This window comes from Octopus bimaculoides, chromosome 15 (assembly GCF_046866305.1).
Source record: "Octopus bimaculoides isolate indiv1 chromosome 15, ASM4686630v1, whole genome shotgun sequence".
Classification (NCBI taxonomy): Eukaryota; Metazoa; Mollusca; class Cephalopoda; order Octopoda; family Octopodidae; genus Octopus; species Octopus bimaculoides.
The window spans coordinates 52,879,263-52,903,152 of NC_142942.1; the positions used below are offsets into that span (position 1 = coordinate 52,879,263).

Sequence of the window (23,890 nt, forward strand, 5' to 3'; positions counted from 1 at the left end):
GTGTCTGTGTGTGTGTCTGTGTGAGTGTGTGTCTGTGTGTGTGTGCGCGTGTGAGTGTGTGTGCGTGTGTGTCTGAGTGCGTGATTAAGCACATACAAACATATTATATACTTACCCGTTGCAACATACGCTGTCTATCTTATGACCATAAATTATCTTCTCCCAAGTCTTTTGTTCTTCTTCAGTTCGGAAATATCCTGGAAACTTTATCCTTCCAATATATTCCGGAGTAGAAGTATCCACAAATGTTCTATAAAAAAAAAGACGATATAGACAATCATTTACTTGGCCCCCTCCTGGCCTTGTATCACTTATCTGATTATTAACTCTACTAAAAAGTTACTATCGATTCTATACAGTTACATTTTTAAAAAATATATCATTTTATACATTCACACCCAATAACTTCTCTGCACATTTCACTTTAAAGAGGAATCCAAGAGGTCAGTGAATGGTTCACCGTATCGTCAAAGGGGAGATAATAAGAGATATCTGAATACTCGGTAGTTGAAAGCTTCTCATCCGTCCTCTCCTGAGACGGTTAGAATTGTATCTTTTGGCGGATCTGTCTCCTGCATTAATAGCAGAGAGCAATAAGTTCACATTCAAGTGTGTCGTATGTGGCGGAGAGTCTTCGTATCAGGCATCGGGTTGGCATATGCTGCTGCGTCAATTGTAGTTCTTCAATAACTGCCAGAATCAAAATATCATACAGTACTTACCTATGTTACGGTTCGATTTTAAATCTCGTCGAAGTGAAGTTTGCATTCCATTTTGCGGTGGTCGATAGAACAAACAGCGGAATCAACTTGAACGAGTCTCACGAAATGTTTCGCCTTTGAAACCATTGCTTACAAAATAACCGATGACATGGGTTGGCAGATAAAGCAGAACGACGAACTCAATTGCTCTTCAATATTTAGTTATGTCCCTTCATAATCGAAATTACTTTGCAGCATTTAGTTACGTCCCTTTATAAAATGACTCGTCTTATGGTATTCAATTATATCATTCAACGAACTGAACTATATTGCAATATTTAGACATTTCTGCTTTCGAATGTTTAGAAACATAATTATACCTGTACAAGTTCCGTTTCCTACAATAATCGGAAGTGGGGTAGAGGCAATCTTTAATGAACACCCCTCGTGCAAATGGATACAACGTTGGGCCAACTTACTGTGAATGGTAACTTAACTATTCGATAATAAGAGCTCGACAAATGAGTATTCAACTGGAAATAGGTAAATGGTCGATATGGGTGGCTAAATATACTTTGAAGGCAATGGTCCAAGGTAACTGCAACCGAATTATTAAAACCAGCAAAAGACGTCAAAGAATAAAACAAGTAGACCTTACTGTTTCTGTCCCTGTTGCACCATTCTTGCACAATAAATTGCAACCACAATTACCAAAATCTGTTAACAGACAAGAATATATTTTTTTAGAAGTTTATTATATTTAGATATTTTCAAAAACGGAGAATTTGGCAATATTTACTGAAGTAAAATGGAAAGAGTAGGAAGCAAGAGAAGAGAGGAAATAATGGCAAATATTTAAACTCAAAAACCTTCGTTCCACTGTCCAACAGAAATTGACCCATTGTCCAACTGAACGCCATCGGCTGCAAAAAACATACGAAAATAAAAACATATAAACGACTGAAATCGTAACGAAAATATATACTTTTATGCATGTAAATGCATACACAGATACACACATATTCAGTCTCTCACTCACACACACACATGCTTTAATACATATACACAATAGATGCACAAATATATAAAACCCATCAATCAAATACACTTATAATACATAACTTTTAACTATTAACCCACTAATACTCTATACATCCTACAAAAGAAAAATGATTATCAAAGTTCCATGAGCTCTATGTTAATCCTGAAGAAGTCCTACCACAATATAGTCAGAATGTGGTAACTTTCTTAGCATTAACCCAAATGCTTAGAAATTCCGATCAACCTGGTGATAGGCCTGAAACATATATGTAGATTCCTTATTTTATTTTATTTTCAACGTGTAATCAATTTATTTGTACTGTTATCATTTTAAAAATAACCTTTGAAACATACAAATAAAATACTCATTTGTCCATTTCTTCTCCATTTTCTTCTTATTTTTCCCCAAACATTGATCATTTCAGTAATCTCTAGCATATACCAATGACTTTCGCATTATATGATAGGGATTAAAGCAGCGGAATAGCTTGCAATTTATAATCCCTAATGAGGATATGACTTCCTCGAATTGACTCTCTCTCTCTCTCTCTCTCTCTATCTATCTATCTATCTATCTATATATATATATATATATATATATATATATATATATATATATATATATATATATATATATATATATATATATATATGTATGTATGTATGGATGGATGTATATGTCTATATATGTATATATATATATATATATATATATATATATATATATATGTATGTATGTATGTATGCATGTATGTATGTATGCATGTATGTATGTATGTATGTATGTATGCTTCTCTCCTTATTTCTTTCTGTGTTCCTTTCTGCTGAAGAGCGTAGGCTCGAAACGTTAACAACTTTCTCTATTCCCGAGCGTTATACTAATACATCCATTTGTTATTTACACCACATGACTTCGTCTTTTGTTTTTTCGTGAATTCTCCCCCCCCCCCATATATATATATATATATATATATATATATATATATATATATATGTGAGACTGCGATGGGAACAAAAGTAGCTCCAACTTACGCCAATATCGTCATGGCATACATGAAGTTCCAGATATATGAACAATCTAAATTGATATATAGCTTGAACTTCCACTAATATCTACTAGAAAACTGGAAGCGTTACTTAGCAGACTGTCTAATCCTATGGACGTACACAATATATGTATATATATATATATGTATATATATATATTTATATTTATATATATATATATATATATGTATATATATATATATATATATATATATATATATATGAGTGGTTACGTGGTAAGTATCTTGCATACCAACCACGTATTTCAAGTCTGTTTTCATTCCTCCACTTCACTCTGTATTTCATATCTTCTCTTTTATAACTATGACTTAAACATTTTCTCGCACCGTCTCTGATGAAGGGATTTATGAAATATCCCCGAAACAGTTGTAAGACCTTCGCTTTAGAAATGTTCTGAAAACCAGTCCTTAGATTTCTTTATCTCATTCAGTTGATATATATATATATATATATATATATATATATATATATATATATATATATATATATATATATATATAAAAATAACGTCGACCACTAACGTGGACAATTAATGCGCTAGAAATAGATCACATCTCGTGTCTATTAAGACCTAAATTGTTCTCAACATGAAATATAGCAGCATACCAAAAACGTGAGCGGGCAAGACATTTAAAATCACCTAAAAAGTCACTCTCAAACAGGGACCGGTTTCGGATTTAACAAATTCTTACCATTTGTCTATTAACAGATTTTATAATAATATATATATATATATGTTGTTGTACTTGGGGATGGTCATATTGCCAGTTTAGCCAATATGTATATATATATATATATATATGTATGTATGTATGCATGTATGTATGTATGTATATATGTATGCTTTTTCAGAACGATTCTCGAAGTACATATAATGCTAAAATATTACTAATCAAGCACTGGGTTGAAAAATCCCTCTCCAATACAGAAAGCCGAAGACCGCCCGAGGGAATCAGACCAACATACCACGTAGACATTATATGTGTTCCACTATTGTACCAAAGAAATTCGTCGAATTCCTCTGTCCATTTTCGGAACTTTAATCTTCCCAGCGAGAATTGTATCTTGTTGACGATATAAGAAATTATAAAACTCCGAGAAAACGTGAGATAATTACATTTTTTGCATGCTATTATTTTAGCCTTATGTGTACTTCGAGACACAATTCCCAAAACAAATTGCTCCAATTTCAATCGAAGGTTTAGAATTTCTTATGATGTTAATAAATTTTCATACATGAGGCGGCAAGCTAGAAACGTTAGAACGCCGGGCGAAATGCTTAGCGGTATTTTGGCTGTCTTTACGTTCTGAGTTCAAATTCCATCGAGGTCGACTTTGCCGTTCATCATTTCGGGGTTGATTAAATAAATACCAGTTATACACTAGGATTGATGCAATCGATTTAATCTCTTTGTCTGTCCCTGTTTGCCCCCTCTATATTTAGCCCCCAGTGGGCAATAAAGAAATAAATATCTTTACATACATATGCATGTAGGTATATATATATATATATATATATATATACACACACACATAAGTAAGCTCAGAAATGCAAAACAAGGTGGAAAAAATAGTACTCGAAGACCAAAGGTAGAGTGAAATACAATTTTATTAAAGCCAAACAAAACTTCACAAACTGTTGCTCGCAGTTCTACATGACTGTTCATCAGGCAGTTGTGATAAGACAGGATAATGAAGAAAATTTTAATTAATTGTGAATATCTATAAGCGTTTATGGATAGCAGTTTCAACGAATAAGCATTTAACGCAGATTGGGCAAGTTTTGATAAAACAGTGGTTTACAGTGGGAGACATGTGCGATTGACTATGACGGAAAAAATTATATATATATATATATATATATATATATATATATATATATATATATATAGAGAGAGAGAGAGAGAGAGAGAGAGAGAGAGAGAGAGAGAGAGAGAGAGAGATTAGAATGAGTACAAAAAATGATATAAATATATCCTGATAAAAAGAAAATTAAAAGGAAAAAAAAGGAAAAGTAAGAAACAGAAAAGCAAAGTTATTGTGGGACAGAAGATGGACGAGTGAAGGAGGAGGAAAAAAGACGGTGATTTATTTTAAAGAAGATGGGGTGTGAAGAGGTATGAAAAGACGAAGTAGAACATTATATATTATTTATATTTATATACAATGGGCTTTTTTCAGTTTCTATCAAGCACATCTACTCACAAGGCTTTTGTCGACGCGAGGCTGTAAAAGAAGTCACTTGCTCAGACAGTGACAGACGAGCAGACGAGCAGACGAGTAGGTAGACAGTCAGACATGCAGGCAAGCAGGCAGATCGACAGAGAGTGAGACGAAAGTAGCGGGTCATATGTGTCTTTATTGAAAAATTGATTTCTGTTTTAAATGTGAACTGCTAATACAAAATATTTGAAGTTATATTCGTACACATTTGCAGCACTGGACAGCAGGAAACCTTCCGACAGCTTGCTGAACCTCACCTCCTTGGCTGCTGTATTGGTAGACCAAGGAAACTAAAACCTTCTCATTTTCGCAGGTGCATACATCACAGTCAGTCGTTTGTCTGTAGAAAATACAATTCACGTACACGTACATGTAGTGGCAGAAGGTGCATGCGTATATGTAAATATAAATAAGAGATAGTGTATGTAGTGTTAAGGAGGGGGTCGACACCTTTGAGAGAGCGCGTATTCTGCATAAAATGTGTGGAACGACCGTGCGAACCAAGGAAAATGGTGACGAATTGAACGGCTCCTTTTAACGCGTCGCACGGTCGACATAAATATAACATAAACGAACTCACGTGTGAATGTGAGGAAGTGCCAACAAGGAAAAGAGAGAGACACAACCGGTAAAGACGAATATAGAGAAAGTTTTATTAGAGCATTAAACTGTATGTCTGTGCGTGAGTGAATGTGGCATAATAACACAATATATGACAAGCCGTCGTGTAAACAAAAGAGTGTATGTATACAAATATGTGCATGTGAATGCAACAGCATACAGAGCATAGAAAAGAGTCTGTAACAAGGACGTTCAGCGTCCTGAACACAAGGATAAGAAATACTAGTTCTCAGTTAAGGTACACAGTAAATTGAAAGTCTGTATATAAGAGGTTGTGACGTCGAGGCAGAGCTAAGTCACATGTCGTGAAGTTGAGGCTTCTATGCCGAGCCGGTTACTTGATACAGGGGTTTCTCGCAGGTGTTGAATTCTGGCTGTTATTTCGTGATAAAACAATTCACACAAACAGTGTTGAGAGAAGCTGCGGTTGCTGTTGGTAGCTTGTGTACGTAGAAACGTCGTGTTGACGTTGGCGACGAAGCTTGTAGTAAACAGTTGAACGGTGGTGTTGATGTCGTCGCTGGAAACTGGCTGGTTGGTGTTACGTGGTCAACGGCCAGACCTTAGAAGGTCTGAAGCCGCGACAAGCTGGCGTGGATAAAACAGGCTATTTTATAGGAATAAATTGGCTCCAGAAGCATCAGAAAACACTCTCTCACGTGACCTTGTCAGAAGGCCACGATTGGTTGGTGTGCATCCTGGCGCGAAATAGAACCAGAGACAAATGCCGCGCAAACAGCCAATCAGGGTGACGGACACAGCAGGGTCCAAGGCCGGTCCAAGGCAGGCCGGTCCAAGGCAGGCCGGTCCAAGGCAGGCCGGTCCAAGGCAGGCCGGTCCAAGGCAGGCCGGTCCAAGGCAGGCCGGTCCAAGGCAGGCCGGTCCAAGGCAGGCCGGTCCAAGGCAGGCCGGTCCAAGGCAGACCGAAGGCCAGCTGTTACCCGCTACGTCCGCATTTACAAATATACAACCGAGATAGAAGCTTCGCTACAAATGCATCAAGTAGTCAATGCATGCCAATTTCTTTCACTTTTCAATGAGTAGCAGACGAGCAACTTTCTTTCCATACAGACACAGCACAGGCTACGCTTTCAGATTTGGGAAATAAAGTTTTCAGAAATAGCCCAATAGGTTTACCATTAATTCCATGAAATATTCACGGGTCCCGCTAGTATAAAATAAAAATAGTAACAGAATTCAAGAAAAATACTCACTTGCATTGACTTGTATAGTAAAATTGTTTCAGATTTTGGTATTGTGCAATGTCTCGCATATTTCCTGTGATGTCTTCCATTTGAATCGGAGTTGTCCAAGAAACATTTCTTGAAAATACAATATATTCTAAATATATAGTAAATGATGCTCTTACATAAAAATTTATTCAAAATTTAATAATTCCCCTCCAAACATGCTCCTAGCAAATTACCAAAGAATAAAGAGACATGACGTTCAAATTACAGATTGTAAAGTAGAGAAGAAAGCTAAGCATTTGAGTTGTTTAGTACGGCACTGAAAAGTTTAGCATCAAAATCATGTCTGTTTTGAATACTGGAATAACGTGTAGCCAAAACCATACCCCTAATTATATGGCATCTCTTTTATTTAAGATTAGCGAGCAAGCAGAATCGTTCGCACGCTGGACGAAATGCTTAATCCGTCGCTACGTTCTGAGTTCAAATTCTGCTGACTTTAATCTTTTCGGGGGTCAATAAATTAAGTACCAGTGAAACATGGGGTCGATGTAATCGACCAGCCCTCTCCCCACGAATTTCAGGTCAATGATTATTTTAGAATGTCATTCCTTCGAGACTATGAGGCATCTTCAATGGCAAAAGCAAAGTATCCCTCACCTACGGGCGAAATTTTAGCCATACTTTAATTTCAATCCGCCTCTTCGAAGTTCTCTGAAAGCTTTATGAAAAATAAAATATATAAGCCGTAATTCCAAAACATTATAATCTGCAAATCTATGAATTCCTAAAAGAACATATTCACTACGCTTTTCAACGCTGACGATTCCCAACAGGTTCTGAAACCTTTTGAGTTTATCAGTGGTTTTCTAAAATGTATCCCCGTCTCTGTTTCATGTTTTTGGAAATAGCTTCTCAATCATTAGCCTATCATTTTAAAAGGTCGGAAGTACATCTTGAATAATATATCCGAAATATACAAGATCGAAAGGAGAAAAGGAGAAATTTGTTCCAGCTGGGAAACCTTTCGGCAGGGGCCTAGTCGATTAAGCTTTTCCTCAACCTAACACAACAACAAATAATAACTATATTTCTAGGAACACCGGATTGATGATGCTAGATTATGTAAAGATCAACGTCTCATGAAATCCAGCGAAGCACACTTATAATCTTGTAATAATCCCTAATATTTATAATCCCTGGTAGACTTAATCTGTTGCTGTATTCAGCGGACACCACACAATCCGTTAAATAAATCTACGCTGTCACGTAAATTCAGGCCTTGTCAAGGCTGAGATGTTAGCTTCCTTTAAGACTTGATGGTCTGGAAAGGGCCAACTACACTCTTGATGGTCTGGGAAAGGGCCAACGACACTCCCTTCCTTCTCTCACTAACGCATATAAAATACACATCATGATCGTTTATAAATCGTGTTTAGATAAATGATTTATACTCTCGGCTCAACTACACGCCCGTATATTTTGTCGCATTGTTTCATTAGACCATATCTATTACTTGAGGTCTATACAATAAATAACAGTGATTTATAGCATCCAGTTCAATATTCGATATCTTTATTTCTAAAACGACGTGTTCTAAAACACAAGAAACATTATTTATATTTCTGAATCATGTGCATCGCTCTAGATCCAGACATTTAATCCTTGATCCTTGTTTGCTGAATTCTCAACGAAACTTCGCTTCTCAGTTGTATCCTATTATTTACGATGACATTCATCCTCACCAATATATTTATATATATTTTTATGTAAGTCTTTTAAAGCATTTGCAGGAATATTCTTTCTACGAATTACATTGTATAATGTTCTGGCCACTACAACACGCCTCGTGTATTGATGGCTGCATAACATAAGCTCAAGTGCTTACGATGTCCTATTTTCGGTTTCAGTTTCACACAGTTTGCATTTATCTATGCGTGTCTGTTATTTCCTGTTTTTAAATTACATAAGTATCTATCTATGTTCATCTATTTGTGCACGTGCATGCGTGGGTATTTGTGTGCGTGTATGTATGCATGCGAGTGTGTGTGTGTGTGTGTGTGTGTGTGTGTGTGTGTGTGTGTGTGTGTGTGTGTGTGTAAGAGTGTAAGTGTGTGTGTGCGCGCGCTCGCTTTCGTGTGCTTGCGTGCGCATGTTTGTGTTCGTGTTTGTGTGTGTGTCTGGGTGCGTGATCAAGCACATGCAAACATAGTATAATACTTACGATTGGCAACATACACTTCCTACCAACTCACGACCTGGAGTTAGCTTCGCCCAAGTCTTTTGTTCTTCTTCAGTTCGGAAATATCCTGGAAACTTTATCCTTCCAATATATTCCGGAGTAGAAGTATCCACAAATGTTCTATAAAAAAAAAGACGATATAGACAATCATTTACTTGGCCCCCTCCTGGCCTTGTATCACTTATCTAAAAGCAGACCCCTGCCTGCCCCCGACCAACGGGAAAAAAATTATGCTACAAAATTCGTGTTGCTACATGGAATGTCCTGTAACCCCTTCGCTCAAGTGCAACCACTCTGCTGTACCGAGAGCTATCCCACTACAACATCACCCTGGCGGGATTCTACGAGATGCGCTGGCTTGGCAGTGGCGAATTCATCGCAGGAAACCACTGTCTCATCTGAACCGGATAGACCTCTGCGGTGTGGCAGTGACCATGCCCATAACCCCTTAGAGGTCGCAGAGAACACAATCAAGGACAACTACGATCAGTTCCAATAGGTTTTAGGGCAAATCTCGCCCCCACGACATCACGATTATCCTGACGGATACCAATGTTACTGTTTCCTCTTCCGCCCAGCCCACTTCGACTGATTCATTCCGGACATAACTCTCGCCGACCCATTCACCAATAACAACGGTTATCGCTGACTGATCCTATGCCGCTTCTACAACCTTTATATCGCTGACACCTGTTTCCCTCGCAGACTTATCCCCCACTGGACTTGGTACAGCCCAGACTATTACACGTGGAAGACGATCGACTAAATCATCATCACTCGCCGCTGGAGGCGAGGCGACATGAATGAGTACTGCCGGCTTAGCCGAATACGCAACAACGCCATCTCAGATGACTGGGAGAAGTTCTGGGTGGAAGAAGCCGAAGAGGCAGCAACAAAAAACAATGACATTAGCCAGGTATTCAACAAGCTCTGCAGAGTCAGTGCCAGTTCCCAGTTCAAAGCAGCCTTGGTGAAGGATGCTAATGGCAACGCCATCACCACTTAAACTGTCTTGAACGCTGAAAGTGCTTCAGCCTTCTTCTTCTTCGTCACCCACCTGTCCCAATCGATTACAGCCTATGCGTCACTGCAGTCACAGCCACAACCATCGATACTGGCGGGCTCGATCCTGTCAGCCCCGACGAAGTCAATGCCAACCTCAAGAAGCTCGACAACCGCAAAACCCCTGGAATCTGCTCTATCACGACGGAGATATTGAATACGGGCGGAGGAAACATGATCCAGTGGCTCACTTGCATCATCAGCCATGTACAGGTACAGAGCACCTCCGACATGACAGGACCGAGGGCATCGTCCTCTCCTTCTGGAGAAACTCATCTGCAGCAACCACAGGGGCATCAGACTCCTCTCCATCGCAGACAAACTCTTCACCAGGATCCTCCTCAGCCGTGCTCTTCTGACCATTAGAAGAAGATGCTGCCCACAAAAAACTAGATTTATGCCGAATCGATCTATTTTTGTCCTTTGTCTCATCATTAAAAGACCTCAGGAATTCCGCAAAATCGCCACCTCTACGCTGCCTTTGTCAACGTCAAGGTCAGCCTCAAGGTCGACCACACCTCCCTCTGGAAAGTTCATAAAGTCGTTGGCAATCCTCCCAAGATCACTGCCCTGTTCCAACGGCTCTATAGTAGTGCAGAGAGTTGCTGTTGGCGAATGGGAAGGGCTCTGACTGGTTTCCATCAACAGCATGGTCAAACAGTGCTGCGTGACTGCCCCAGACATCTTCAACTGTGTCAACGATTATCAGCTGACCAAGATTTGTGAGTGGGTCACTGGCGTTGCCTTCAGTAATTACAACCTTACCAACCTGGACGATGCGGACAATATCACCTTGGTCGACCAGATCAGGGATGCACTGACCATATACAGAGAAGAATCAGCAACGCTTAGCCTGCAGGTAGCGAAGACCAAGCTGACGCATGTCGGAGATGGCTAGGACCCTCCCTTCTCCATACCTGGGCTTCAGAGTCCCCAACAATGGAGAACTGACTCTGGATGTCAACTGCAGATGTAGTCTGGCCGCCAAAGTCTTGTACTCCTTATGGCAGCCCCTTTGGCGCCACCTGTCTATCTCCTGGAAGACGAATCTCCGCTCTCAACATTCTCCTTTATGCAGCAGAAACGTGGACCCTCTTGAAAACCCTGGCAAAAAGGATCGATGTTTTCGATAACAGAGCTCTGAGAGTCATCGAGAACTTCAGATGATACCGTCACGTTCCCAACAAAGAACTGCATGCGCGAACGCATCAGCCCACAGCCTCCCACTTAAATAGCTATCCACCGCATGCGCTGGTACGGACATGTCCTCCGCCTCCCACTGGGTCATCCTACCAGGGCTTCACTTTCATTCAACGCAAGAGCAAGAAGCAAGCAGTAAGACCTGCAGTTCCGGACAAAATAACTTACACGATTTGGTTGCGTCCCATTACAGTCTAAGTTTAAATCATATTAACGTCCTTCTTGTTTTTCCTCGTTCACGGGACATTGAAAATATTTTGGAATCGCCTTGATTGACTACACCTGTGCCCCAATAAGTTTCACCTTGTGGCATGTCTGAAGCCATTGTTTGCAAAATTATGAAGTTACGGATTGTCAGATACGAAGGAACGACGAAATAAATTACTTTGTAAACATTTAGTTAAGTCCCTTTATAAACTAAATTAGTTTGTAATATATAGTTAAGTCCCTTTATAAACTAAATTGGTTTGTAATATATAGTTAAGTCCCTTTACAAACTAAATTGGTTTGTAATATATAGTTATGTCCCTTTAAATTTAGTGTTGCAAACACGAAAATAGAACTTGAAACAAGTATGTAAGCGTTTTATTATTAATAACCAGTGTGAAAATTTCGAGTTACTGACCACCTCAAGCCCATTTCAAGCAGCCTCCTGGTAATCCGAAATTCTTAGCAGAACTTTATTTCCAATACTGAACTGATGATCGTGTTTTCTATCGTATTGTTCTTTTTGAACGGAATGAGCTTTTCTAATATTGGAGGCAACTCGAGAAATGATACTGTCTCGAATAGCTGTCATAACATCCATTTCCAAAACTGTCCCGATCTTTGGCAGTTGGGTTGTGCTGCAGTTCAACTGGAAGTGTAGCTTGACTGTTATATAAAATTTGAAACGGGATAAAATGTGCTGAAGAATGTCTGGTTGTTCGATACGCAAACAGAACTGCCGGTAAGCATCCAACCCAGTACAGCAGGGTTCGCCACCCCCACCCCCCTGCTGGAGCTTCGTGGAGCTTTACGTGATTTCGCTCAATAAACACACACTACGCCCGGTGTGGGAATCGAAACCGCGATCCTACGACCGCGAGTCCGCTGCCCAAACCACTGGGCCATTGCGCCTCCACATTAAAGTAGTAAAACCATTGAATAAAAGGCTTACCGTGACTGTCTCAGCTGCACAATTTCCATAACAAAAATTGCAATCACAGATACCAATACCTGTTGGAAACAAAAATGAATTTCTTTGAGGGATTTTTTTTTAAAGAAACGAAACTTTGATTACGTTTACCTATTTTCAACTAAACAATAATTTCCACTTGTGATGGTCAGCATTGACATATAATTGCTACCAATTTTGGCACACGGGGAGAGAGGGAGTCGATGTAATTAACTCCATTAATTAACGGCTTGATTGCTTTATTTCAACGACCCCGAAAGGGTTGAAAGGCAAAGTTGACTTCAGTAATATTCGAACTCAGAACGTAAATAGCCGAAAGACATATCACTTAGCATTTTTCCCGATGCAATAAAGATTCTACCAGTGGAGGCGCAATGGCCCAGTGGTTAGGGAAGCGAACTCGCGGTCATTGGATCGCGGTTTCGATTCCCAGACCGGGTGTTGTGAGTGTTTATTGAGCGAAAACACCTAAAGCTCCACGAAGCTCTGGTGGCGGACCCTGCTGTACTCTTTCACCACAACTTTCTCTCACTCTTACTTCCTGTTTCTGTTGTGCCTGTAATTCAAAGGGTCAGCCTTGTCACACTGTGTCACGCTGAATATCCACGAAAACTACGCTAAGGGTACACGTGTCTGTGGAGTGCTCAGCCACTTGCATGTTAATTTCACGAGCAGGCTGTTCCGTTGATCTGATCAACTGGAACCCTCGACGTCGTAAGCAACGGAGTGCCAACAACAACAACAAAGATTCTACCTTGATTGCCACCCTCAATGTCCACAAATAATAATTTCAAATTCATGCACAAGGCCAGCAATTATCACAGGAGCGGGCAAGTCAGTTATATTGATCTCAGTACTCGTCTGGTACTTATTTTCCAACCCCGAAAGGATGAGAGACAAAATTGACCTCGGCGGAATTTCAACTCAGAATGTGAAGACGAACAAAAGCTACGTTAAAGATACACGTGTTTGTGGAGTACTCAGCCAGTTGCACGTTAATTTTACGAACATGCTGTTCTGCCGATCGGGTCGACTACAACTCTCGTCGTCATAACCGACGGAGTGCCAGTTTTATCCACCATAGTAATCGTCAGCTGGTTACACGGTCTTACTTCTAAACCCATTAAAGTTAAACCATCAACGATGAATATTATAATTTTTTACATTTTCTTAGCACCTAAAGGCCCTGATTATATTTCTCCGATTATATTGCTTATTTTGTTACTAATTTTAATGGTATACCTGAAGTATATTATAAATATCAAGTATTATAAATATCAAGTATTTATTCAACGCAAAATTCTTTATAATATCATTAACATTAAATTTAAAATCTGTCCCCAAAAATGGGTCATTGGCTGTTAATGAGTTACAGTTTAATTTTAATTAGGCGAAAAGACATCATATTATGAATAAGTATAGTTTTTATATTAGTCGAGCTGGTATCATCATCTTGATTGTTGCTTTTACTATGTTTTGGCTGTTGTATTTTCCAGCCTTCTTCAGGTGTCTTGTGTTCAACTCACTTGTATTAGAATTTCGAACCTAACCCTTTGTTTGATCCATGGAAATACACTGTTCTTATTCCGTTCACAGCCTTTCGTAACATTTTTTGTTTCAGCTAATTTTTTTTTTTTTTTTTTTTTTGTGAATTACCTTAGTGCCTTGCTGGGATAGAACATTATATAGTGTAGTGGATTAAAGATGTTGGTTAATGCAATGCAGGCACCTAGAAGTTTTGAGTTCAATCTCAAGGCTTTGCATCATCCGTGACTATAGTAGAAAACACTTGCCCATGATGTGATGTAACAGAATGGGACTGAACCTGAAACTACATTTTCTAAACTAAAGACTATGGTATGCAATGTGCTCTTCACTCCCTTTTATGACTATAATTTGAGAGCCGTTTGCCTGAGTGACATTGCAGTGGCTTCCCCCGTTTGTCTTCAAAACGGGAAGAATAATAAGCCATCTAGCAAGCCAAATGTGAACAGAAAGAAAGAAAGAAGATAAAATGAAAGAGATAGGAAGAGGGGAAAGAGTCAAAGGAGAAAGAAAATGAAAAACATTTCAACTCAGACCAGCAAATGGATCCAGTTTTTGGAAAGAAATTCTTTGAATTTGAATGCCATCGCCTGAAAAAAGACACAAAAATGAAAATGGTCTATAAATGATTAAAGTCATACTGTAAATACATACGTTTATAAATGTGCACACATATACACAAGCACACACGCATACACATACATACACGCATACTCACACATACATACATACATACATACATACATACATACATACATACATACATACATACATACATATCCGGATTTGTATGACTGTATAGAAGATTATATTAACCAATAAAATTCCAACCTAGTCAGATTTTCCCGTTTAATTATTTACAATTTTTACAATATTATAAAAAATAGGATATTATATATTTGTGGAGGCGCAATGGCCCAGTGGTTAGGGAAGCGGACTCGCGGTCATAGGATCGCGGTGCTCCAGCATGGCCGCAGTCGAATGACTGAAACAAGTAAAAGAGAAAAAAAAAGAAAGAATTTTATAATGTTTGTTTCTTTTCTTCAAACTCGCCGCGTACTGGCAGCTGATGGTTCGTGGTCAGGTACCGGTCCGCGGACCGCCACTTTGAGTAGCACTTGCTTAGAAGACATAGTTTGATGAATGTACCAACTTGGTTAGTATTTATCCTGCTTTTTCCGACGAAATATTTTAGCCAATTAGCGTGCGGCTTAGACGTCACATCAAGGATTTACTTTGACTGCATTTAAAGGGATAATTGTTTGGCCATGTTTAGGAATGTTGTAAACAACATTACTGTTTTCTTTGAATTCTATTACTACTATTCTTACAATTTTCCATGAATATAAAACACGTCTCGCACAAAATGACAGCTTCCAAATCCTGTTTCTTGACTGGATGAAAATTATCAAACTTTAAACCTATTTAACTTCTTTCTTTCAAAAAATTTTCTGGATAAAGTGAGATACTTCCTAAGATTTTGCTTGGAAATCTACAAAACACTCACAATTCCGTTGCGAAGTCCTCAGTTTGTTCAGAAAGGTCTCTGAATGTGAATGCAATACTGTCTGCATGTTTATTAGATTGGTGCATAATTATTGCGGTTTTTTTTTTTTCAATAAATTTTATTCTACAAAAAATTTTAACAAAACGCTAAGAAGAAATTGAAGTAGATGGTGAATATGCTCCGGAATAATCATTTAAAAACGTTTTTCTTAAATGTTGTTATCGTTTTTCTTGAATAAAATTTTTTGAAAAAAAGCCGCAATAATTACGCGCCAACCTAATATTTCTGACCCCACCACCCGCCACGGCTTCCCACTTCATCCTATAAGTCACACTGGACTCACTAGCTTTGTGAGTTCTCCCGGCTGTAGATAGTCTCGGGCGGCAGACAACTAGGTGGCGATCAGTTGATAGTTCTGCCCTTCTCTTTACATAAATATCTGTAGTGAAACTACCTATCGCCATTAGATACAAAACTACTATCGCCATTACATACAATCTTCTCATTTAAATATAAATAAATGCGAGCGTAGTAGAGAACCCATTCCTTGTCATCACGTGACTGATTATTATTCGAATCGGCAACTTCTTCGAACCGTTCCCGCCAGAACGCAAACTGACCAATCACAGCCCCTAATAAGGTCACGTGATAGAGTAAAATTCTGAAGCCATCGGGAGCTCATAGTTTGTTATAAATAGATTTAACTCATACCCCACAATTTGTCTCGGTCCAGTTTCTCTCAGAGACTGTTCCGGGATCTTTTTTAAAACGGGGGCCACATTTTTCATTAATGTTTTACGTAGTGTTTTTGGTACCGAAAGACTTTCAAACTTCGTATACTTATCTATTTTGTGTTATAGAACAGAAAAATATTTTTGTATTCGAATTTATTTCATGTAAAAAATTGTCTTATTTCGATAATTTCAACCAATCACTGACGTCCATTCAGCCGATATACATTAAGTGCCGACTACATAAACAAACGATTCTTCGTTTTATTTGCTTTTTTCATTTTAAATTTGCTTTAACCCTAACCCTAACCGTAGGGTTAGGGTTAGGGTTAGAGTTAGGGTTAGGGTTAGAGTTAGGGTTAGGGTTAGGGTTAATTGTTTCAGAATCGTTTGTTTATGTAGTCGGCGCTTAATGTATATCGGCTGAATGGACGTCAGTGATTGGTTGAAATTACAGAAATACGACAACTTTAACATGGAATAATTTATGGATTTCTTTTTTTTTTTAAGAAGACTAAGAGAAAAAGATGTTTTATATGACACATTCTGCCAGTGTTCCGACATCACAACTAGTGGTCAGCACTGCCACACTCAGCCTCTCCTCACTTTCACATACAGAACTTTTCCTATAGTGTACTAACGAACTGGTATAATTGTTCACGTGTTATTGACCCTCTTTCTATCTGCTGTAATAACATACACACATGTATCACTCACATACACACTTTTCTTTGTATGACGGCCTGTCTTTGATTATGTTCTTATATGTCGCATTCACACTCACACACAGACATACATCTTTAACGCTACAATAAATATCTCTGTTATACATCTTATACGGTTGTGGTTTTTCATTACTGGTCATCTATGTTATCGTCGCATAACATATCATATATATCATCTTTGATATATATATTTGTATGTTCGACCGTGTGACGCGTTTAAATAAAAGGAGTCCTCTGTTTTTTCCATTCGTCACCATTTCTCCTTTTTGAGTTCGCACGGTCGTCCCTTACATATCCATCACCGAATAAAAAATGTCAAAATCTATCAGAGACCGCTCTCCCAAAGTATTCCTGCACCAGATATACTTATGGATATCCCTGTGTAGGAAGAATATGTTCATAATGGAGAACTCGTAATGTGTGTAATAGAGAATGTGATGTGTTTTTTTCCGTATATGAGTGAATGTGTATGTGTAAATATAACTGTCTGTGCGTATGGGTATGATTGTGTGCGCATAAGAGCGTGAATGTGGACTGGGGTGCGCGTGTCTGTGTCATCGTGTAGGTGAACGTGTATGTGTGTGGTTTGTATTCAGAACACAGTTTTTTGTTACAGGCTGGAAGGAGAACGGAGGAAAACTAGAGCCTGAAATAATGAAAAAAAAACTTTTGGTTATGTGTTTTTCTTACATAAAAAAGGTCAACAGCTTTCTTGCTGTATCGTCTGGCGCGACCATGAATAAATTGCATTTTTTAATAGAACCAAAATGGTTTCTAACTTGTTTTAAAGTTTGTCTACGAAGAAATAAAAATTATATGAATGGGTAACCTTATTTTGTCTTAGTATTAAAATGAAAATTTTTCACTGAGAACCTAGTAACCGAATTACTCCCATCCTTAAAATTTCTAGCATTACTTCCGGTTAGAAACAATAAAGAGTCGATGAGGTGGTGGAGGTGTGAAATATGTTCGCTGGGATGGTAAAAGCTAATATAGGCGCTGGAGTGGCTGTGTGGTAAGTAGCTTGCTTACCAACCACATGGTTCCGGGTTCAGTCCCACTGCGTGGCACCTTGGGCAAGTGTCTTCTACTTGTGGGTGGATTTGGTAGACAGAAACTGAAAGAAGCTCGTGGTATATATGTATATATATGTGTGTGTGTGTGTATATGCTTGCGTATCTGCCCCCCCCCCCCCAACATCGCTTGACAACCGATGCTGATGTGTTTACGTCCCGGAAACTTAGCGGTTCGGCAAAAGGAACCGATAGAATAAGTACTAGGCTTACAAAGAATAAGTCCTGGGGTCGATTTGCTCTACTAAAGGCGGTGGTCCAGCATGGCCACAGTCAAATGATTGAAACAAGTAGAAGAAAGAAAAGAAAAGAAAATTTACTTGGACTTATAATAAGGCAGTGGGTATAGGGAAAATGCGAGGTGGGTCAGGTTGAAATGCCCGTGCTTATAGATCTGTGAGCAGGGTTAAACAACATCTACAGCTAAACCACTTTGCTATGAGCCAACCTGGGGTCCCCCGTGCGGTCACTTGACATGCTAGAAATAGCAGATAAACCTTCTTCAGATCACTCTTCCCTAAACTGGAAATGTGTGCGTGTGTGTTATGATGAAGTGGCAATGACAAACCAAAGTTATGACGAAGAATTAGGAAAATGAGATGAGATAACAGAAACGATTGTCATAATGACTTATAAAAATAACAGGATAATTATGAAATTAAGATAGGATTTTTTTAAGGCTAAAGAAAGAACGGTAATAGTAAATCAGGAATGATCGTTAAAAATGAGTTTATAAGTAGTTATGATAAAAATTAATGATTAAAACAATATACAGGGGTGGTACTAAAGCAGGTATGCAGTTATGAAAAAAGAGAACACATGAAAAAAGTTACGATAAAAATATTATTATAGTTATGATAAATGTATTACTATGATTAATGACACTGAAGATATCAAAAATTAGACTAACTTATTTAATGAACTAAGTATTCTTTTCTACTCTAGGTACAAGGCCCGAAATTTTTGGAGAGGGGGTGGCCAATCGATTAGATCAACCCCAGTACGCAACTGGTGCTTCATTTATCGACCCCAAAAGGAAAACTCGACCTCGGCGGAATTTGAACTCAGAACGAAAAGAGAGACGAAATACCGCTAAGCATTTCGCCCGGCATGCTAACGTTTTTTTTATTTCATTTTTGCCTACAAGGGGCTAAACATAGAGGGGACAAACAAGGACAGACAAAGGGATTAAGACGATTACATCGTCCCCAGTGCGTAACTGGTACTTAATTTATCGATCCCGAAAAGATGAAAGGCAAAGTCGACCTCGGCGGAATTTGAACTCAGAACGTAACGACAGACGAATTACCGCTAAGCATTTCGCCCGGCGTTGTAACGTCTCTGCCAGCTCCGCGCCGCCTTTATTGAATTAAGTATTATAACATGGATATGATACTTTTGCACGCACACACGCACCCCTGTGTGTATACACAATGACAAATATAAAAACGCAGAAACTGATGTTATGCTGAAGTTATGACGTAGAAACAATGATAAAATGAAAGGAGTCGTTGTATGGTTTGCTTCCCAACCACATGGTTCCGGGATCAATCCCACGGCATGTCATTGGATAAGTATCTTTTAGTATAGCCACGGGCCGAAAAAGACTTCTGAGGATTTAGTGGACGGAAACTAAAAGAAACCCGTTGTACGTACGTACGAATGTACGTGTGTGTGTGTGTGCGCGCGCGCGCCCACCACTGTTTGACAACCTATGTTGGTTTGTTGGCGTCCTCGTGATATAGCGGTTCAGCAAAAAGTGTCCGATACAATAAGCGTAGGAAATATTTTTTTTAAATACAGCAATAAGTACTGGGGTCGATACGTCCGACTAAACTCTTCAAAGTTGTGCCCCAGAATGACCGCAGACCAATAATTACTGAACCGAATTAGAGATAAGAGATAATAAAAAATGTAAAATAATGATTTATGACCAGGAGTCCAATAAATTCGATAAGCAGTTACGAATGTAGGAACGAGTACAAATTATCGATGACATCACGACAAGCCAGCGACGTCATGATACGCTTAATCAAGCAATCGATCCCTTAATTGGTCAGTAAGTTAATTAGATTGGCTAATGATAATTAAAGAAACTGCAATAGAACCAGTTCGTGTGTTTATCGACGCCAAAATATACACAACGTCTGTTAAAACATACGATTTCACACCAAAAGTCTTGCGACAAAATAGAAAAACGATGTTTGAAAGTTAATACTCGCGATTTAAGAAAATATAAAAGACAATGACAAGAAATGAAAAAAATTACGAACAGAAAAAACGAAAAAAAACATCCAAAAATGGAGAGTGTTTATGATTATATATACCTCTTTGAATTAAAACTGTTTTTCTTTCTACTTGTTTGCTGTAAAAAATAAGGAGAACTGAATCAACGAAGGCTTAGAATGTTAATTGTGAAATTTAGATTTGAAATGTTGAATAACGGGAAACGCGATATCATTGGTCCCCGCGAAACTGGGTAATTTGGGTAATTTGTTTTGTCTATGTTTTGTATTTTTTATTTGTTTGTTTTTCTTACATATTTTTTCAACAGTTCTGGCGTTATGTGTATGTGCTTGTATGTGTGTATATCTGTGTGCGTGTGAGTTTACAAAATACACGTTCGCGTTTGTGTATTTGTGTTCGTATGTGTATATATTTGTGTATTTGTGTTCGTGTACGCCTGTGCTTTTAAATGCTTATGTGTGTACGTGCATGTGTGCCGCTGTTAATACTCGCACAGACATATATAAACACAGACACACGCTAACATATATATGTATGTCATTGTTCAGTTTTATTTCAAGATTTCTTGCCAATAGAGGAAGAACCAGTTTCAAATCTAGATCCAAGGTTCCTTTATTAGAATTTCAGCATCAACAACAGGGTATCTTTGTTTGTACTTACGTATGTATGTATGTATGAATGTATTGACAGGCTGGAATATCGCCGAAAACGGTGTTATTAACACTATACTGTCACCGAAACATCATCTAAACTATCACCACTTCTGATTATCAACTCATAAAAACATTCCGTTTGTTTCTTAACACGTTGCCTTTATTTTGCTTTGTCAGCCATTGTCCTGTCTATAGATTTAGTCTTAATTAAGATTATCGTGTGAGGTTGCCACATTAATTTTGTTAACCCTTCGAGGCCGCAGTCCAATGACTAAAACAAGTAGAAAGTAAAGGTATCATTTTTTATCTTATACCGTTTACTTGTTTTATTCGCTGGACTGCAACCATTCTGGGGCACCGCATCGAAGGTTTTAGTCGAGTAAATCGACTCCAGTATATTTTTATAACCTGGAACTTATTCTATCAGTGTTCTTTCCGAATTTCTAAGTGATAGGGACGTAAACAAACCAACGCTGGTTGTCAAGCGGTGCTGGGACGTGGACACACGCACACACACACACACACGTCAGGCTTCTTTCAGTGTTCTCCTACTCACAAGGCGGCGGTATTGTTTTCACTCGTGTTTGTTTCTTTCTTTGCTTGTCTGTGGACAAGTTATCAACAACAACAGACATGGCCGCTTTTCTATACCAGTACAACCGAAGTCGTTATTAAACTCTACAAACAAGACATATATAATCCAGATATTCACACTCCTCATTTCGTCTAACTACTACAACTGACTCGCTCTCATTAATGCCATCATATTCTGCTGCTCTCATCATTATCACAGCTATATACTAAAAAGATCAACAGCCACAGTCACTTCTCAATTCTAGCACAGTTGATGACCTATTAAACAACAGTCTCTAGCGTTTCTCAACAGTCAAGCTACTCAAAATCCTCTCAAAATAACACAAGAGATCGTCACCATTGTTGTCCTATCCTACTGTTATTATCATCACCACTCCTACAGTTTCATTTAATGAAGAATTATTTCTCCCTCCTCCTCCTCCTCCTCCTCCTCCCCTTCCCCACCATCACACTCTAGTATTAGGTAAGCCTCATTTATCAATGGGCAGATAAAAGCAATATGAAATTTAGTACATCAAAATTTCAGATTCTGCAATACAGAGGGTACACGTACAAATCGTGTGGAGGCGCGTGGCCTAGTGGTTAGGGTGTCAGCACCATGATCGTAAGATTGTGGTTTCGATTCATTTCACGTTGCTCCAGTCCACTCAGCTGGCAACAATGAGTAACGCTGCGAGGGACTGGCGTCCCGTCCTGCTCGGGAACGCATACGCCATTGAAACCGGGAAACCGGGCCCATGAGCCTGGCTATAGGCTTTGAAAAGGGCGCATTTATTATTTTTTTTTTTATACATACAAATCACATTATTTAACACAGTGGTTCAGCATGCTAATGGCATACATGTAATTATGTCAAATGAGGTATCTTTCGTGAGGTACATCACCAAATTGACCTCTAAATGCAAACATTTCATAGGATAGATTCAACAAACCTTTGTGACAAAAGAACCGACAGTTAAGTTAACTCTATGGAAAACCCTAGCTCTGAGCAAATTAGACTACTGCTTGCAGCTTTGGTCTCCTGTCTCATCACAGAGCGCTGGAGACGCAGAGTAACTGTGCATGCGGCTATTGACAACACTGTTGTGTTTGTTGTGCATGCGCCTGCGCCTGCCCCTACCCGCGCCTCACTGCCACGCTCAGTCCTGTATGCCGAGTTGTGCAATGGATGTCACAAACATCCGTGAGTGGTGTAGGGAATTTGCAGCTGGGTGTATTGAAATTCATGACGAAGAATCAAGCGGGTGGCCATCAATTCCCGACGAGACAGTCGCGAAGTTTGAGCAAATCCTGCGTGAAAATCAGCGGAACACTCTCGATGATCTCCTCATTTTGGTTCCTGAGGTTTCCCAAAGCACCATTCATAGGGTTTTGAGTGAAAAGTGGCAATATCGGAAGGTGTGCGCAAGATGAGTCCCACGAATGCTCACAGAAGACCACACACGGCAACCCACCTTATAGTCCGGACTTGGTACCCAGTGACTACCACCTGTTCCTTTAGTCGAAAGAACATTTGGTCGGAACGCGCTTCAGCAACGACGACGAGGTGAAAGATGAGGTCCAACGCTTCCTCGATGATTTGGCGGTGAGCTGGTATGACAAGGGGACACAAAGACTGCCCCAGCGCCAACAAAAATGCATCGACCGAAATGGCGATTATGTAGAAAAAATAGATAAATGTTCAGACTTTAAAAATGATGTAAACATTATTGACAATAAACGTTTCTAAATATTTTTGGAGACCCTACTTTTGGGATTACCCTTGTATATATGGGTGTGTGAGTGAATGTGTGTGTGCGAGTATTTCACTATTCAACTCATGAACCTGAAAATCCGTGTGTGTGTGTGTGTGCGTGCGCGAGCGTGCGAACTTGTGTTTCACTTGTCAGCTTGAAAATTAATGTCGGCTTCAACAGGACATGAAAATAAAGGTTAATAAGTAGAAAAAATCTTTGCGGAAAATGCCAAACAGTCAGGCGTTTATGTGACTTTCACCGAAAGATCACCTACAGAAAAAGAAAAAAAAAAGCAGAATATTCGGTCCTTTGCTTGCCTCCTATATGAATGTATTTGTGAGTGTGTGTGTGTGCTTTAGCCACCCGTGCACTCTTTAATGGTTGTTTTTTTTCTTATACTCTTTTATACTCTTTTACTTGTTTCACTCATCCGGTTATCAAGCGATGGTGGGGGGACAAACACAGACATGCAAACACACACACACATACATATATATATTATATATGTATATATGAACACACACATATATATATATATATATATATATATATAT

At 39.0% G+C, this 23,890-nt stretch overlaps 2 protein-coding genes across 6 annotated transcripts in view; both read right to left on the reverse strand.

The window, feature by feature from the left end:
• Nucleotides 1–1,786, reverse strand: part of LOC106870796 (uncharacterized) — a 58,573-nt gene extending 56,787 nt beyond the window's left edge. For both annotated transcript variants that reach the window (XM_052973351.2, XM_052973350.2), the window contains exons 1-3: nucleotides 1,571–1,786; nucleotides 1,360–1,418; nucleotides 116–250 (exon numbers count right to left, since the gene is read on the reverse strand). In XM_052973351.2, the coding sequence (XP_052829311.2) occupies nucleotides 116–250; nucleotides 1,360–1,418; nucleotides 1,571–1,696 (320 nt within the window). In that variant the 5' untranslated portion in view covers nucleotides 1,697–1,786. The remainder of the gene's footprint in view (nucleotides 1–115; nucleotides 251–1,359; nucleotides 1,419–1,570) is intronic.
• Nucleotides 1,787–4,401: 2,615 nt separating this feature from the next.
• Nucleotides 4,402–23,623, reverse strand: LOC106870819 (uncharacterized). Of its 4 annotated transcripts, none has more exons than XM_014917040.3 (6): nucleotides 20,434–23,623; nucleotides 14,607–14,660; nucleotides 12,508–12,566; nucleotides 9,069–9,206; nucleotides 6,869–6,976; nucleotides 4,402–5,373 (listed from the first exon to the last, which is right to left on the reverse strand). In XM_014917040.3, the coding sequence occupies exons 2-6, from the start codon at nucleotides 14,655–14,657 to the stop codon at nucleotides 5,226–5,228; spliced, it is 504 nt and encodes a 167-aa protein (XP_014772526.1). In that variant the 5' UTR covers nucleotides 14,658–14,660; nucleotides 20,434–23,623; the 3' UTR covers nucleotides 4,402–5,225. The 4 variants fall into 4 exon arrangements, with proteins under 4 accessions (XP_014772526.1, XP_052829308.1, XP_052829307.1 ...); XM_052973348.2 differs by having other exon boundaries at nucleotides 4,402–6,242; XM_089363860.1 differs by lacking the exon at nucleotides 4,402–5,373 and adding an exon at nucleotides 5,663–6,261.
• Between the last annotated feature and the right edge of the window lie 267 nt (nucleotides 23,624–23,890).

What these genes read in the sequence shown, in the direction of transcription:
- LOC106870819 (XM_014917040.3), bottom strand. Translation starts at nt 14,657, where the DNA reads ATGGCATTCAAATTCAAAGAATTTCTTTCCAAAAACTGGATCCATTTG. An exon ending in GGAAGTGTATGTTGCCAATC is followed by an intron (nt 6,977 to 9,068) that starts GTAAGTATTATA and finishes TGTATTTTCAAG; the next exon opens with AAATGTTTCTTGGACAACTC. An exon ending in TACTATACAAGTCAATGCAA is followed by an intron (nt 5,374 to 6,868) that starts GTGAGTATTTTT and finishes TATTTTCTACAG; the next exon opens with ACAAACGACTGACTGTGATG.